Source organism: Coregonus clupeaformis, chromosome 37 (assembly GCF_020615455.1).
Source record: "Coregonus clupeaformis isolate EN_2021a chromosome 37, ASM2061545v1, whole genome shotgun sequence".
Taxonomy (NCBI): Eukaryota; Metazoa; Chordata; class Actinopteri; order Salmoniformes; family Salmonidae; genus Coregonus; species Coregonus clupeaformis.
In genome coordinates, this window is record NC_059228.1 from 30,227,005 (window position 1) to 30,240,599 (window position 13,595).

The following is a 13,595-nucleotide window of genomic DNA, read 5'->3' on the forward strand; positions in this document are numbered from 1 at the left end:
TGTTGAAAGAGTCTAGGAAACCTGATTTAGACGTAAAGGGAACAGTACGATTTTCCCTGCTGTAAATCATCCATACCAGAGAAAAGTTCCCTCCATATTTCACTGAACAATGGCTCTGCTCCCTGCCTGCTATTTCTAGATGCACACTTTAGGCTTTTATGACATATTTTACGAGTCCATTGTGCTGAAGGTGCTGGAATACCAGGAGCACATTCCAGCCATCTTAAAGCCAACTCTACGCACGCCATGGATCTCAGAGGGCACTAAGAAAACTGTACGCTTTTTTATTCTCATAATCAATAGCAAATAAATGTTGTAAATGATATGTGTACTCAGCATTGATTATAATGAGATTACTAAAGACGATTTAACATACTAACTATCGCAATGATAAAACCTTGTATCTTATGGTAAATATGTGAAGGTAAAACCTTTATGTTATGTTCACGTTCACCAAGTGACAAGGCCCTACAGTCACTGTCTGTTTTAAAATGCCTTCACAGACTGTGATGTTCTATGCCTGGTCACAAATTAAGAAGAAGAGGGAGTGTTTAATGGTAGGATGAAAAAAACGGTTGCCTGGATGTTGTCTGTATTTTTTATTATGGGCAAAATAAATTCAAGTAGTTTGAATATTTTTTATTTATCGTACATGCATTACCACATATTACCAGAAGATGTCAGCATAGTTCTGATGTAATGTATCCATGTGTCTCTGTAGAGGCCTGATGGACTGTACCACCACCTGTATGAGGTGTTTGACTACACAGACCCAGAGATCATGTGGGCAGCCTATGGATCACAGAGCAAGACCAAATAATTCTGCATCCTTCTTAGGGTATGTGACTTGTCATTTGGTATTTTATTAGGATCCACATTAGCTGTTGTCCACACAGAACAAGACATAATACAGAACAATAACAAACAAGAACAGCTCAAGGACAGAACTACATACATTTAAAATAAGAATATAGAAATAAAAAAGGTCCTGTACTGACAAAATACTGAAAAGACAGAGAGACCCATACTATAGGCCTATTTGTTGTTGCCCTTCTCTCAACTGTGAGTGAGTTAGCTTGCTTTCTCCTCAGTTGCTCTGTATGTTGTAATAATTTAATATTGTATAGTATCCTTTCAATGCCCATAGATCCAGTTAGAGTATTTGTCTTTGATACAGACCTACTTTACCATGACGTGGCGATCAAAGAGTTTTCCTTCATCTTCATTATAGTGACAGATACCCTTCTGTAATTCCAGGGTCGGATTCTGTCTTTTATCCAACAAATGTTCAGCCTGGACATAAAGAGGTATGAATCTCCCGAGTCACTGGCTGTGAAGGTCCTCTCTAATTGGAAAGGGCTGGTCCGCTTCCTGCAGTTCTACGTGGATGAGAATCAGTATTCATTACTTATTAGTATGAATCATAAAGAGAGAGGAATCTCTGTCTAAGGACACACAGTTGAGTGTATCTTTCCACTTATTTGCAAGATCAGCTAGTTTCTAGTGAGGTAGTGCTTACCTCCCTCTTTCCATGAGAAACATGATTTGCTTCATATCCTGTGAGGGCACAGTGAGTGATCTAAAATGAACTTAAAGCACAGAAGCACAGCATACATTTCATGTCTTAGGAAATGTCAACTTTATTTTGAAAAATAACTTTGAATAATGATGCAATATGCATATTGAGATATTTAATCCATTGCAGTAAATTGTACAATATACAATATACAGATATCACTATATTTTGTCTTTAGTTACCAGCCCGACAAAATGTATCATACATATTGACAGCATTTACTGCCTCTAAGTTGCAACACATTTATTTTCTACTTGATTCGAGTATTTAGAGGTACATGAATTCAGTATGATACAGTTAGAGAGTAAATTATTATTATTTTAATAGGACTACATGATGACATTATGTAGAACTCATTAGTGTTGTACTACACTCTTGTTCACGTTGCTGAAGTACATACTGGATAACTAACTATTGTTTGCATTCTTTCTGTGGGATTAGTGTCTTGTAAAATTTGATTAACTCCATTCCTGTCATTAACACAATGGACAGTTTTGAGCAGTTGAAATTAGCTGCTGCTGTATTTAAGGTATATGTCAAGGCTTTGAAGCCAACTTTATAATCCTTTCCAAAGTTTCTGTGTGAAACTTTCCTTCACTAGTTGCCCAGTGAGATTTCCAAGGTACCATGGCACTTGTTTTGCCTGTCTGTTATTAAATAACCTCATAGTGATGTAACAGTGGTGTAGAAAAGATACATCACTGTTAGCTTGTCAAACCAGACTTGCATGTCCCGACCAAAACCAATATATATCTTGAAGATGAACAAGAGCAACAGCAGTCTCTAAACCACATCTTGTAGTGATATCAATTGATTAAAAACAATATATTGACCGTTTTTTTAACATAAATGTTTGACAGGAACATTAAAATACCTTGGGGCAATGCATCACAAACGTTATCGTAACGTCTGACAGCAGTCCTCAAAGTTGCAGTGGTTTTTATCTTTAGGGATCTTGAACCTCTCTCCAAAAATGATAACTTTCCATCATATAGACATAGGAATTTACAGAGGCATAACTCCCCTCCTGTACATACATACTGACTGTCCACACATTACACAAACTTTTGCTATATACAGCACAATCACACAACATATACACCACAATCTGTCATCCCTGTACAGTACATACTGCAAACACCTAGCCTATATAGGCCTACACTCAAAACAAGAAGATAAATCACACTAAATATGTTGTATAGATTCTGAAAGTACAATTCTGAAATATGTACGATATGTGTATGTTTCACATTTGTTCAAGGGAGCCTGACTTGTCTTACTGTAGACTTCTCTCTCACATAATGGATCACCAGACATTTGTAAATAATAGTATTATACAGCAGACTTTACCAGCCCTGATCAATTGGGGAGCAGACTTTACCATAGACGAAAGCAAGATACAACAAGCAACCTTTTCTAATGTACTGTATCTAATCACTGTCAATATGATTCTGATTAAATTGCTGATAATCCAAGTCTTTATTTCCACCCCAGAATATTGTCTATTTCTTAGTTGAAACTACCATATCAAATAGTTATTGTTTGCTCCATCAACACATAATACTGAAATGTCAGCCAGAATGAATAAAATATATTTAGAGAATGCATTAAGCTACCATATGAATTGTATAGAAAACGAGTGTAGTACGAGATTAAGTAACTTATATCGTTTTCATGTACATTGTGGAGTAAATGCATCTCTATTCTCAAATACATATCAATGTTCCCTTATTTGAAACAATAAAATCCCTTATTATAGAATTGTATCTCAAGAGAGATAGATCTCTATGACCATCCATCCTTTTGTTTTCTTTTCACTCCTCACTCAAATGTTGTCATCCATCCAAGTGTTCTTTCTCTCACCCCTCCACACTCCTCCTCTCCCAGTCCAGTCAAGAATCTGTGCAACTTCACTTTGTCCTCCTCTTCAGGGCTGTCTCTTCCCACTCTGGGCCATCTGTTTCGTATCTAGGTAGAAAACAAAGACGTTCAGTGCGGGCAGTGTTTAAAAAGTGTTGCCTCTTCACCTCTATGGATATCTTTATGATATGCTGACCATTAATCATATGATAGCTGCTAAATTAGTTGTGCTTGTATGTTCACAGCATGCTTCCACTATGTTTCACTACACGTTAGCATTATTTGGATTGTCAGATCTTTGTGTACCTTATTTGTTACTGGGGCCACTGGAAGTCCAGTTTGTTCTGATGGCCCAAGGCGACCATGGAGTTCCTGTTTCTTCCTGGTAGTTCCACTGGTCCCAGGTCAGGGCTGGAGGGAAATAGGGCATTGTTATTGGTGTGCTCCAATGCTATTACAATGAGCAATGCATTAGCCATGCACAATGCTTGAGACCAGGATGTTTTTTCCACATGCATTTATTTCCAAGAGAGGGTCTCCCTTTAGATAAATTATGCATAGAATCTCTATATCTCATTGGACCACTGTGAAATACATTGGGAATTCTCCAACTCCTCCCAGCATACCTCAAACCTGACACGGCAACCCCTCCGCTAATCGTCTGGGTCCGTGCCAAGCTCTCTCCCTCTGTCTGAGGAGTGCCCCATCCAGCATGTGGAGTAGGTTGAAGGGCCAAAGAAATAGCTGTTCTTGCCTCAAGCCCTACAACTCCCACTAGATTCCTGTGTTCTACAACCTTCAAACAAAAGAATACCACAATTCTTCCACTGACTCGCATATTTTTATAATCTGAAATGATTTGCCAAGAACCTGTCATATAGTTTTGGTGCTCATCTGAAGTTATTGAGGCTTTCAACACTTTCTAACCCAAAATATCCACACATATTTTGACATAGATTCCTGTGTGTAAAAAAGCTGACACTGTTAGAGGAGGCCCATTGTGTTTTGTTCAACAAATGAGGGAGGTTGGAGCCACATTGGTATTTATCTGATTTAAATAGAAATATTAGAGTAGAGATTTAAAGATGCACTATGCTGAAATCGCTCCGCCATTTCCCAACCTGGTCTCAGAGCATTTCGCATTATTCTGTACGTAAATCCGAGACACTTCATTTAGTATGATATGTTACATTTCGATTGGTATGTATTAATTTGTGGATGTCCATCACCCATTTCGTATGAAATGTTACGAATTACAATTCGTATTATATGTTACAAATTTGCAAAGCATTCAATATGTTACGAATTTGCCAAACGTATGATATATTACGAATTCTAGCTAGGTGGCTAGGTGGCTAACATTAGCTAGCTCGCTAACATTAGCTAGGCTAGGGTTAAGTTTAGGAGTTATTTTAAACGGTTAAGGTTAGGGGAAGATGTAGTTGCAAAGTAGCTAAAAAGTAGTAAGTAGTTGAAAAGTTTCTAATTAGCTATGCAAAAGTTGTCCGAGATGAAATTTGAACTCGCAACTTTTGAGTTGCTAGACATTCAAATTATATGCCAACCTATCCACCCCGACCAACCACCCTCCTTTTGTTCTTGGCTTAAGTAACCATCTGTCTTATGTAACCATACCAAACATAACATATCATACTAAATGGAGTGTTTGTCAGGTTGCCCAAAAAGTTACATATTGCAGCTTTAAGTAATTATCTCTAAATGGTAAGATGATATTGGTCGGTCGGGCATTTTCTGTATTTTCAGTGTGTTTCTTTCTAAGAAGCAGGAGTTGAGTCATTCAACAAACACAACCCATGACCTACTGCCAATGACAGTCTGAACTCATTTTTCTATGAAGACTAAAGGATTTAAAAGTTAATAGGTACACACACCCACAAAAGATGATGAAACTAAAGAGAGCTGTGATTAATTACAACTTGACCTCTCCTTTCTTGTATCATGATCAGCTCAAGATGTTCACACAACTTGGAAGGAACAACAAGCTCCAACTGTTATCTTTAGTGATCTTTTTTTTAGTGTCTTCAGCTAGAACAGACAATCTCAAATGGTTGAGACAATAGCCAAGTCCTGATTGTTATGTTTTGTGGACATTTCCAACGTGCTAATCCTAATGTTTCTTTGTGTGTTTAGGAAATACTGTACTGTAAATACTGTAGTAAGAAATACAGTATTTTTAGAATAGACTTTAGAGTATAGAGTTTCTTGAGAGGTCTTCACCGGTAGAGCTGTGGACAGGATCTCTTCAGGGAGGTGGATGTCTGTCCCAGTCTGCTCTGGTTCCTCAGCTTGGTCTGCTTCACCAGATCCTTCACTCTGCCCCACGTGTAGTTCTCACTCAGCTACACAACCAAACACACATATCTCAGCATTAACAAATAGGTTATTTCCCCACTGTCTGGTCAGGATAGCGTGTTTTTAAATCTACTGTAACATCGTGTTGTGCAGATGTACATATTTGAACCGTAAACAGGGCTTGAGGCTGTTGTGCACAGCCCAGTGAGTCAGAGCAGGGATGTTTGTGACTCACCCGTTTGTGTGGGGCAGAGAGACCCTCTGTACTGTCACAGAGATAAAAGCGTGCCTCTCCCTCTGTGTAGTTCTTCCGATTCAGGCCCCTCCTACAAAGGGGCACCAGGGGCTGGCATCCATCCTGGTCACTCTCTATAGAGAGGAGAGCGAGAGATGATATGAATTTGAGTCATGAGGGCTGGAACCACTCACTACTCATAGTGGGGGGAAACTGTTATGACACATGGTGATGTGAATCAGCTGTCCCAGAGGACCCCCTGTTTTCGCCCTGCTGCCGCTTCCCACTCAACCGCCCCACCCCCTCAATCTGTTATCGCAGTACAGGGAGGACCATTCGCCATCCTCTCTACTCCCCAGCTCCAGTTTCCAGAATCCTGCCTATCGGAGGAGCAAGTAATTCCTAAATCCATGGTACGTTAAATGTTCCTTCCATAGGCAGGATGCCAGGAATTTCCCTCTACCCTCAAGTAATAATTTAGCGGTCCCCTCGAGACCACCGTACTGTCACCCGCCCACCTGCGGGAACATGAGCCGCTCCGAAAAAAGGAGGCAAAAAACATTTGGGGAAATGACTCTGTTGCTGGGTGACTAGCATTGCTTGGAATGTTATGTGAGATGATGAAAAGGCGAAACACACCTTGGGTTGTGACCCGGTCACGTTTTGAAACCTAAGAATCACTAACAAGGTTTTAATAAACCAATTAGATCCGTTTCAGGAAAGCGTTGGGCAAACATTTACTTTAATTCGGTCTTATGTCGTTGTGTGTGACTGAATGAGTCCCGCAGGAGCAGGTTATTAAGTGCTGATCTACCTGCCAATTAAATAATACATTGTGGTTTTCTGAGGGAAACGAAAGGGTTGGGCAGAAAACATCTGATGAAATTACAGTCAAACTGCGCCAAAAACACTTTTGGAGAATGTATGGAATATTCATTGGATTTTGAGTGAGGAGAGTTGATTGGATGTTGATTATGGGTTGTTATCATGTTATTAAGCAGTTAACTGACCTCTCCTGGCTGTGAGTCCTGTGTGACGTGTGACCTCAGGGATGGTGGACAGGTCAGAGAGGGTGCCACTCATGGAGGTGGTCAGGAACTCACTCCTGGAATGTCTTTTCTTCTCCTGAAAGGCCAGGCCGGCCATTCCACAGCTACAGTGCTGCAGGAAGAAATCCTGGGGGACAGACAGGAAGAGAAGGTACAGGACTGTGAGTAGGAGGGACAAAGACTCATTAAACCACCACATCAAAACAATGATCTTGGAGAAAACACTGCATATTAAATGTATTTGCAAATCCAAATCTAGTTTGACTGTTTTTCTCGCTTGTGGTTCAAGGGTCCTCCAATAGTACTTGCTTGATTCTGTCAGCAACCATCTGTTACAAATTCAGGAGAGTGAAAATGTGCTTTGGCCATCACAATCTTGCATTTTTGGGCCTATATGCTGCCCAAATGTTCTGTGATATCTGAGTTTGTTTTACTGTTTTAAACTGACTTTAACGTAATAACTTGATTTGTTGTTTTCATACATAGTGTGTATTTTCCTATTTCTTTTCAAGATTGAGTTGGATTTATGGCAACCTAACCTAAAAAAAGAAACTTCAGAACTCTACATTAACTTATCCAAAGTAGGCCTAACTATTTTTTCTCGTAAGCCTACAACATATGTTCTATGCAGTTACATGTATGGTAGTTCATAGAAAAATTAGAAAGACTTTCCTTGTCATTGTTTAGAGTTGGAAAAAGTTCACATCTATTTATTCCAGCTGAGGAAACTCTGGACGTCACACGCTAATGTAAAATCCTGTTATAGTTCAAACCACGCAGATGCCCAGCAGTAGCATAAACGGAATAAGACAAGAGTTGTTTTTTCCTGCTTCATTGTTAACAATCAAACGTGCAGTGTCACTTTTACAGTAGGGGGATTTTTCATCACGTGAAGGTTACACTCCCGTCACCGGCACAACTTCAGAACCCAGAGCCGTAACCCAAGTGGCTCATTAGGTGAAGTCATTTCCTAATCTTGTGCAAAATGATTTTATTCTCCGCACTGAAGTTACCTCTACCCTGGACACAAGATGAAAACTCTACACCAAAATAGCATCATCTCTGGACAGTGCTCTCTCCCAGAATTCATTTTTTGACTCTGAATGGCCTGTTATGCAACCACTGGACGTTTATACCGAAAACTGGGTAAGCATGGCATGATGAATGACCACTGAAGTCACGCTCCACTGCTTTGTTTTAGTTTTTACTGAACTTTGACCACAGTCTGATATGCCTGCTGGACCCACAACCACACTCTCCCCTTGGTGAAGACACCCCCTCTACTGAGAAGGGGTGGTCTTTGCCCTCTCCAAGGACCACCCCATCTGTGTGTGCTTAGCCGTTAGAAGGAGGCAGCTCCCACCTTTGGGGACTCAGAGGGCCGCCCACACCAGGCATTTGACCTCTGACCAAAAGAAGAGGATTAAACTGTTAGAGGCATTATGTTGCTGTGCACTCAGGGGAAAAGGGAAGGTCCAGAACACTCTGGCTCTGGAATGTTCCCTTCATCACATCCCATTTCTCAATAACCCAGGGACAGCCTTCGGACGGCTCCTTTGTCTGAGGTAGTACTTATTTTAGGATAACAAAAACGGGAGCTTGAGGCCTGAAGAGTGAGCTCACATTCATTCCTCACATTAGAAACTTGATTACAAGTTTCTTTCTTCCACTCTAGTATTGACTCTAGATGTATGTTTTTGTGCATCTCAGTTCATCTGACTGATCGTGAGAAACCCCAAACCACCCCAGTCCTGGTAGGTGGGCTTTAATGCAATTGTCTGGGCTGTGTTTATAATGAGCCCAGCAGTGAACCTGGTGCTTATGTGAAAGGTGGGGTAGATGGGCCTAGGCACAGGCACAGGGAACCATAGGTGTCAGCACCGCCATTCATGGGGCTTAGATGTGCCCCAGCTGACTTGCTCCTCCTTTTGATGTGTCATCTACGTGTTTCAGCTTGTGGTCTAACCATAGAAACCCTCACAGCAGGGGAAATTACTAAACGCTTGGGAGGACAGCTGGTGTGGTCCCCAAAACCATCTGAAAATCGTGTGCACATCTTTCAAGTCAGGATTTGGACCAGAGAGAATGACAACACCTAAGTTATCTCCATGTATCTTACATTTGAATGGGAAAATGTAATTATCAAGGTGAAATCATATCAGAATTTGGTGACCTTAAAGAATTGTAAGTCCTGCTAAGATTGTTGAAGATGTTTTTTGTTAGAGAGGATGTGGTTGTCTTTGAATGAGCACTTTTTGGGATCTCTTTCTCTCTCACTGTCCCTCTCTCACTGTCCCTCTCTCACTGTCCCTCTCTCTCTGTCTCTCTCTCTCTCTCTCTCTCTCTCTCTCTCTCTCTCTCTCTCTCTCTCTCTCTCTCTCTCTCTCTCTCTCTCTCTCTCTCTCTCTCTCTCTCTCTCTCTCTCTCTCTCTCTCTCTCTCTCTCTCTCTCTCTCTCTCTCTCTCAAGACTTTGAAGTGTAGGCTCCTGCTGGGTTCACCCTTTGCTTCAGTGGAAAGCTTTTCCGGCCCCCAGGCCCAAACAGTCAGAGCTAGTTTGGAACAAGCTCTCTGAAACCCCCTGAACATAGCCACTCCGGTATTGTGCCAAAGTCTCAAAAGGAAAGCGAGACATCCACACAATGCCAAAGTACTTTTCTTTAGAAGCACAGGCAAATGTCACAAGAGAGGGGGCAAAGTTGAATACAATGCAATAAGATGTCACCCAAATCTAGTGCCAAGGTTGTTGTTTTTCAGATTCAAGTTCAGGTTTTCTTCTTGTGTTGAGCTGATTCTGAAAGACTAACCATGAACACTTTAGGAAAATGTTGGGTTCAACCGATACTGAAACATAAAATTGAGGTAGTTTTGGGACTCTAAACTCTACATTCCTCATTTTCTATTTAATTAATTTTATATTCTATTAATTTCCACCCATGTTCCCATGTTATTACCATACTGATTTTTTAAAACAACAACGGCACAACTTTTTAAAAACCCATAAATAACCAATGGTATTTTCTCTCTCTGGCGTTGGTAAGATAACTTTCAGAGCCAACTTATTCATCCTGTTTGGGAACAGAAAGCAAGAGTCAAGAGAGCTGGCCAGGGGATTTTATAGGTTATACATTGTTAACTGAGCAGATTTTTAGCTATTTTATGAGACCTTACTGGAATGCTAATCTAAATGGTGCTTACTACACAGAAACAAGAAACGTAATTTGCCCTATTTTAATGCTGACGTTGGGCTTGCCTTTGTGCATTTCCATAGCCACATTTGTTTGTTGAACCTTTGTCTATGTCTAATTTTGGATAGCTGTGAGACAGTGATATTATAGCTACAGAATATGATTAGCTAACATGGACATCATTTCAGATATAAACTGATTATTCATATTATGTTGTTGGGGTTCAGATGTAGATTTTTCAGGAAGTCTAGTTATGATCATTGTCCCAGCCACAGACCCTAACTCCTCTATGCTCTCAGCAGGTGGCAGGAAAAGGCCCTGATGCTTGTTATTAATTACATTCATATAAACATAAACGTGTCTCTTTGCCATGCTATAAGGACGTTCCTAAATGTGTGCCCCATATGTTTGAAGACTGCTGGACCCAGCTGTTCTATTCATTAAACACACTTTCATCCACTTTCCACTTTCATCCTTCTGCCATTCTGGAAACAGCTACATACAGTGGGGGAAAAAAGTATTTAGTCAGCCACCAATTGTGCAAGTTCTCCCACTTCAAAAGAAGAGAGAGGCCTGTAATCTTCATCATAAGTACACGTCAACTATGACAGACAAATTGAGATTTTTTTTCTCCAGAAAATCACATTGTAGGATTTTTAATGAATTTATTTGCAAATTATGGTGGAAAATAAGTATTTGGTCACCTACAAACAAGCAAGATTTCTGGCTCTCAAAGACCTGTAACTTCTTCTTTAAGAGGCTCCTCTGTCCTCCACTGCGTTACCTGTATTATTGGCACCTGTTTGAACTTGTTATCAGTATAAAAGACACCTGTCCACAACCTCAAACAGTCACACTCCAAACTCCACTATGGCCAAGACCAAAGAGCTGTCAAAGGACACCAGAAACAAAATTGTAGACCTGCACCAGGCTGGGAAGACTGAATCTGCAATAGGTAAGCAGCTTGGTTTGAAGAAATCAACTGTGGGAGCAATTATTAGGAAATGGAAGACATACAAGACCACTGATAATCTCCCTCGATCTGGGGCTCCACGCAAGATCTCACCCCGTGGGGTCAAAATGATCACAAGAACGGTGAGCAAAAATCCCAGAACCACACGGGGGACCTAGTGAATGACCTGCAGAGAGCTGGGACCAAAGTAACAAAGCCTACCATCAGTAACACACTACGCCGCCAGGGACTCAAATCCTGCAGTGCCAGACGTGTCCCCCTGCTTAAGCCAGTACATGTCCAGGCCCGTCTGAAGTTTGCTAGAGTGCATTTGGATGATCCAGAAGAGGATTGGGAGAATGTCATATGGTCAGATGAAACCAAAATAGAACTTTTTGGTAAACACTCAACTCGTCGTGTTTGGAGGACAAAGAATGCTGAGTTGCATTCAAAGAACACCATACCTACTGTGAAGCATGGGGGGTGGAAACATCATGCTTTGGGGCTGTTTTCTGCAAAGGGACCAGGACGACTGATCCGTGTAAAGGAAAGAATGAATGGGGCCATGTATCGTGAGATTTTGAGTGAAAACCTCCTTCCATCAGCAAGGGCATTGAAGATGAAACGTGGCTGGGTCTTTCAGCATGACAATGATCCCAAACACACCGCCCGGGCAACGAAGGAGTGGCTTCGTAAGAAGCATTTCAAGGTCCTGGAGTGGCCTAGCCAGTCTCCAGATCTCAACCCCATAGAAAATCTTTGGAGGGAGTTGAAAGTCCGTGTTGCCCAGCGACAGCCCCAATACATCACTGCTCTAGAGGAGATCTGCATGGAGGAATGGGCCAAAATACCAGCAACAGTGTGTGAAAACCTTGTGAAGACTTACAGAAAACGTTTGACCTGTGTCATTGCCAACAAAGGGTATATAACAAAGTATTGAGAAACTTTTGTTATTGACCAAATACTTATTTTCCACCATAATTTGCAAATAAATTCATAAAAAATCCTACAAGGTGATTTTCTGGAGAAAAAAAATCTCATTTTGTCTGTCATAGTTGACGTGTACCTATGATGAAAATTACAGGCCTCTCTCATCTTTTTAAGTGGGAGAACTTGCACAATTGGTGGCTGACTAAACACTTTTTTCCCCCACTGTATACGCTGGGACAGCATGGGTGAGCCCAGAAATCATCCGTGGCATGTCTAACACACCACACATTTGTTTCCTTGAGGCCCCCATACCGGCCCATTTTATTTGTCTCAAGGCCCCCACATCGGCCCATTCTTCTTCCTTGATGCCCCCATTATAAGCCCAATAATGATCATTTTGCAATAAAATCCCAATTTAAACAGGCCCACTGGGCTAAAGATGGACCAAAATTGCCAGAATTGCCCTGTGGCCAGTCCGTCCCTGTAGGTGAATAATCACTCACTTCAAGGAATATATGGCTATGTCTGCACCACCTGGACAGCAGTCAACTGAAAATCAAAGATCGATGATATTTGGGTCTGTCCTACGCTAACAGTTTTAGGAGCTTCGAAATTCTGACAATTTCAGCAGTAACTGAGATAAATCATAATACCCTAACGTTAAGAACATTCACGTTGTCAACACCCCTTTATTTGCTATAACTCATTGAGAGAGATTGTTTGGCTATAAACAAGCTTTGTCTCAGTGCTTACTCTCTTCGCCCTCTCTGATCTGACAAGACTGGACACGTTATGTAAAAGCAATATGGCGGAAGCCTATTTTTGGTAAGACGCAATTTTTTATATTTTTTATACGACACAAGTCCAATCCAGATTCTTCCCAGGGTGCCCACCAATGACCAGCACTCACTGTGTGAGTATGCTGATGATGATACTGTATAGTACTGTCTGTATGTGACTCACCTCTTTGGTCTTGGTCATCTTTCCATCCTTCTGCAGGCCACAGATCTGCTTCTGCAGCCTGAGGTTGTGCTCCTGGAGCTGACCAATCTTCTCGATGAGCTGGCAGATGTGCTCCAGGTAGCCCAGTCCGGAGCCCAGGGGGTTGGAGCTGGCTTGGTGGACCTGAGGAACCAGAGGTATGAGGGTTTGGTGAGCTTAGTGGGGTCATAGGGCTCTGTAGGGCTGCCAATTTAACTTTTACGGCTGAGAACTAGATGTGCAATGTACAGATTTTGTTTCAAGACACTACCACATGTTCTCTGGGAAAGGATGTAAGAATGTGTTGTTTTGTATAGTTCCTTATCTTTACAATGGGTAACCAGTAAGCAATGGGGTTTACTGGGCTACTGTTTGTAGGTAATTCAACCCAGTGTTTTTATGAGGGGAAGAGATAGAGAGAGCTGTAATCTATTGTTGAGGTAAACGGTCAAATGATTCCAGAGATTTATATCACTCTGTCATTCCTTTGTCGTGCCTGATAGAAGGTTAAAC

At 41.2% G+C, this 13,595-nt stretch overlaps 1 protein-coding gene across 1 annotated transcript in view; it reads right to left on the reverse strand.

Annotated features, from left to right (window-relative positions):
• Positions 1-3,453: 3,453 nt before the first annotated feature.
• The window catches only part of LOC121553454, a 30,884-nt gene continuing 20,742 nt past the window's right edge, over positions 3,454-13,595 (reverse strand). Inside the window, exons 3-8 of the mRNA XM_041866568.1 lie at positions 13,065-13,226; positions 6,995-7,160; positions 5,985-6,118; positions 5,675-5,796; positions 3,743-3,847; positions 3,454-3,544 (exon numbers count right to left, since the gene is read on the reverse strand). Coding sequence (XP_041722502.1) covers positions 3,751-3,847; positions 5,675-5,796; positions 5,985-6,118; positions 6,995-7,160; positions 13,065-13,226 — 681 coding nt within the window. The 3' untranslated portion in view covers positions 3,454-3,544; positions 3,743-3,750. The remainder of the gene's footprint in view (positions 3,545-3,742; positions 3,848-5,674; positions 5,797-5,984; positions 6,119-6,994; positions 7,161-13,064; positions 13,227-13,595) is intronic.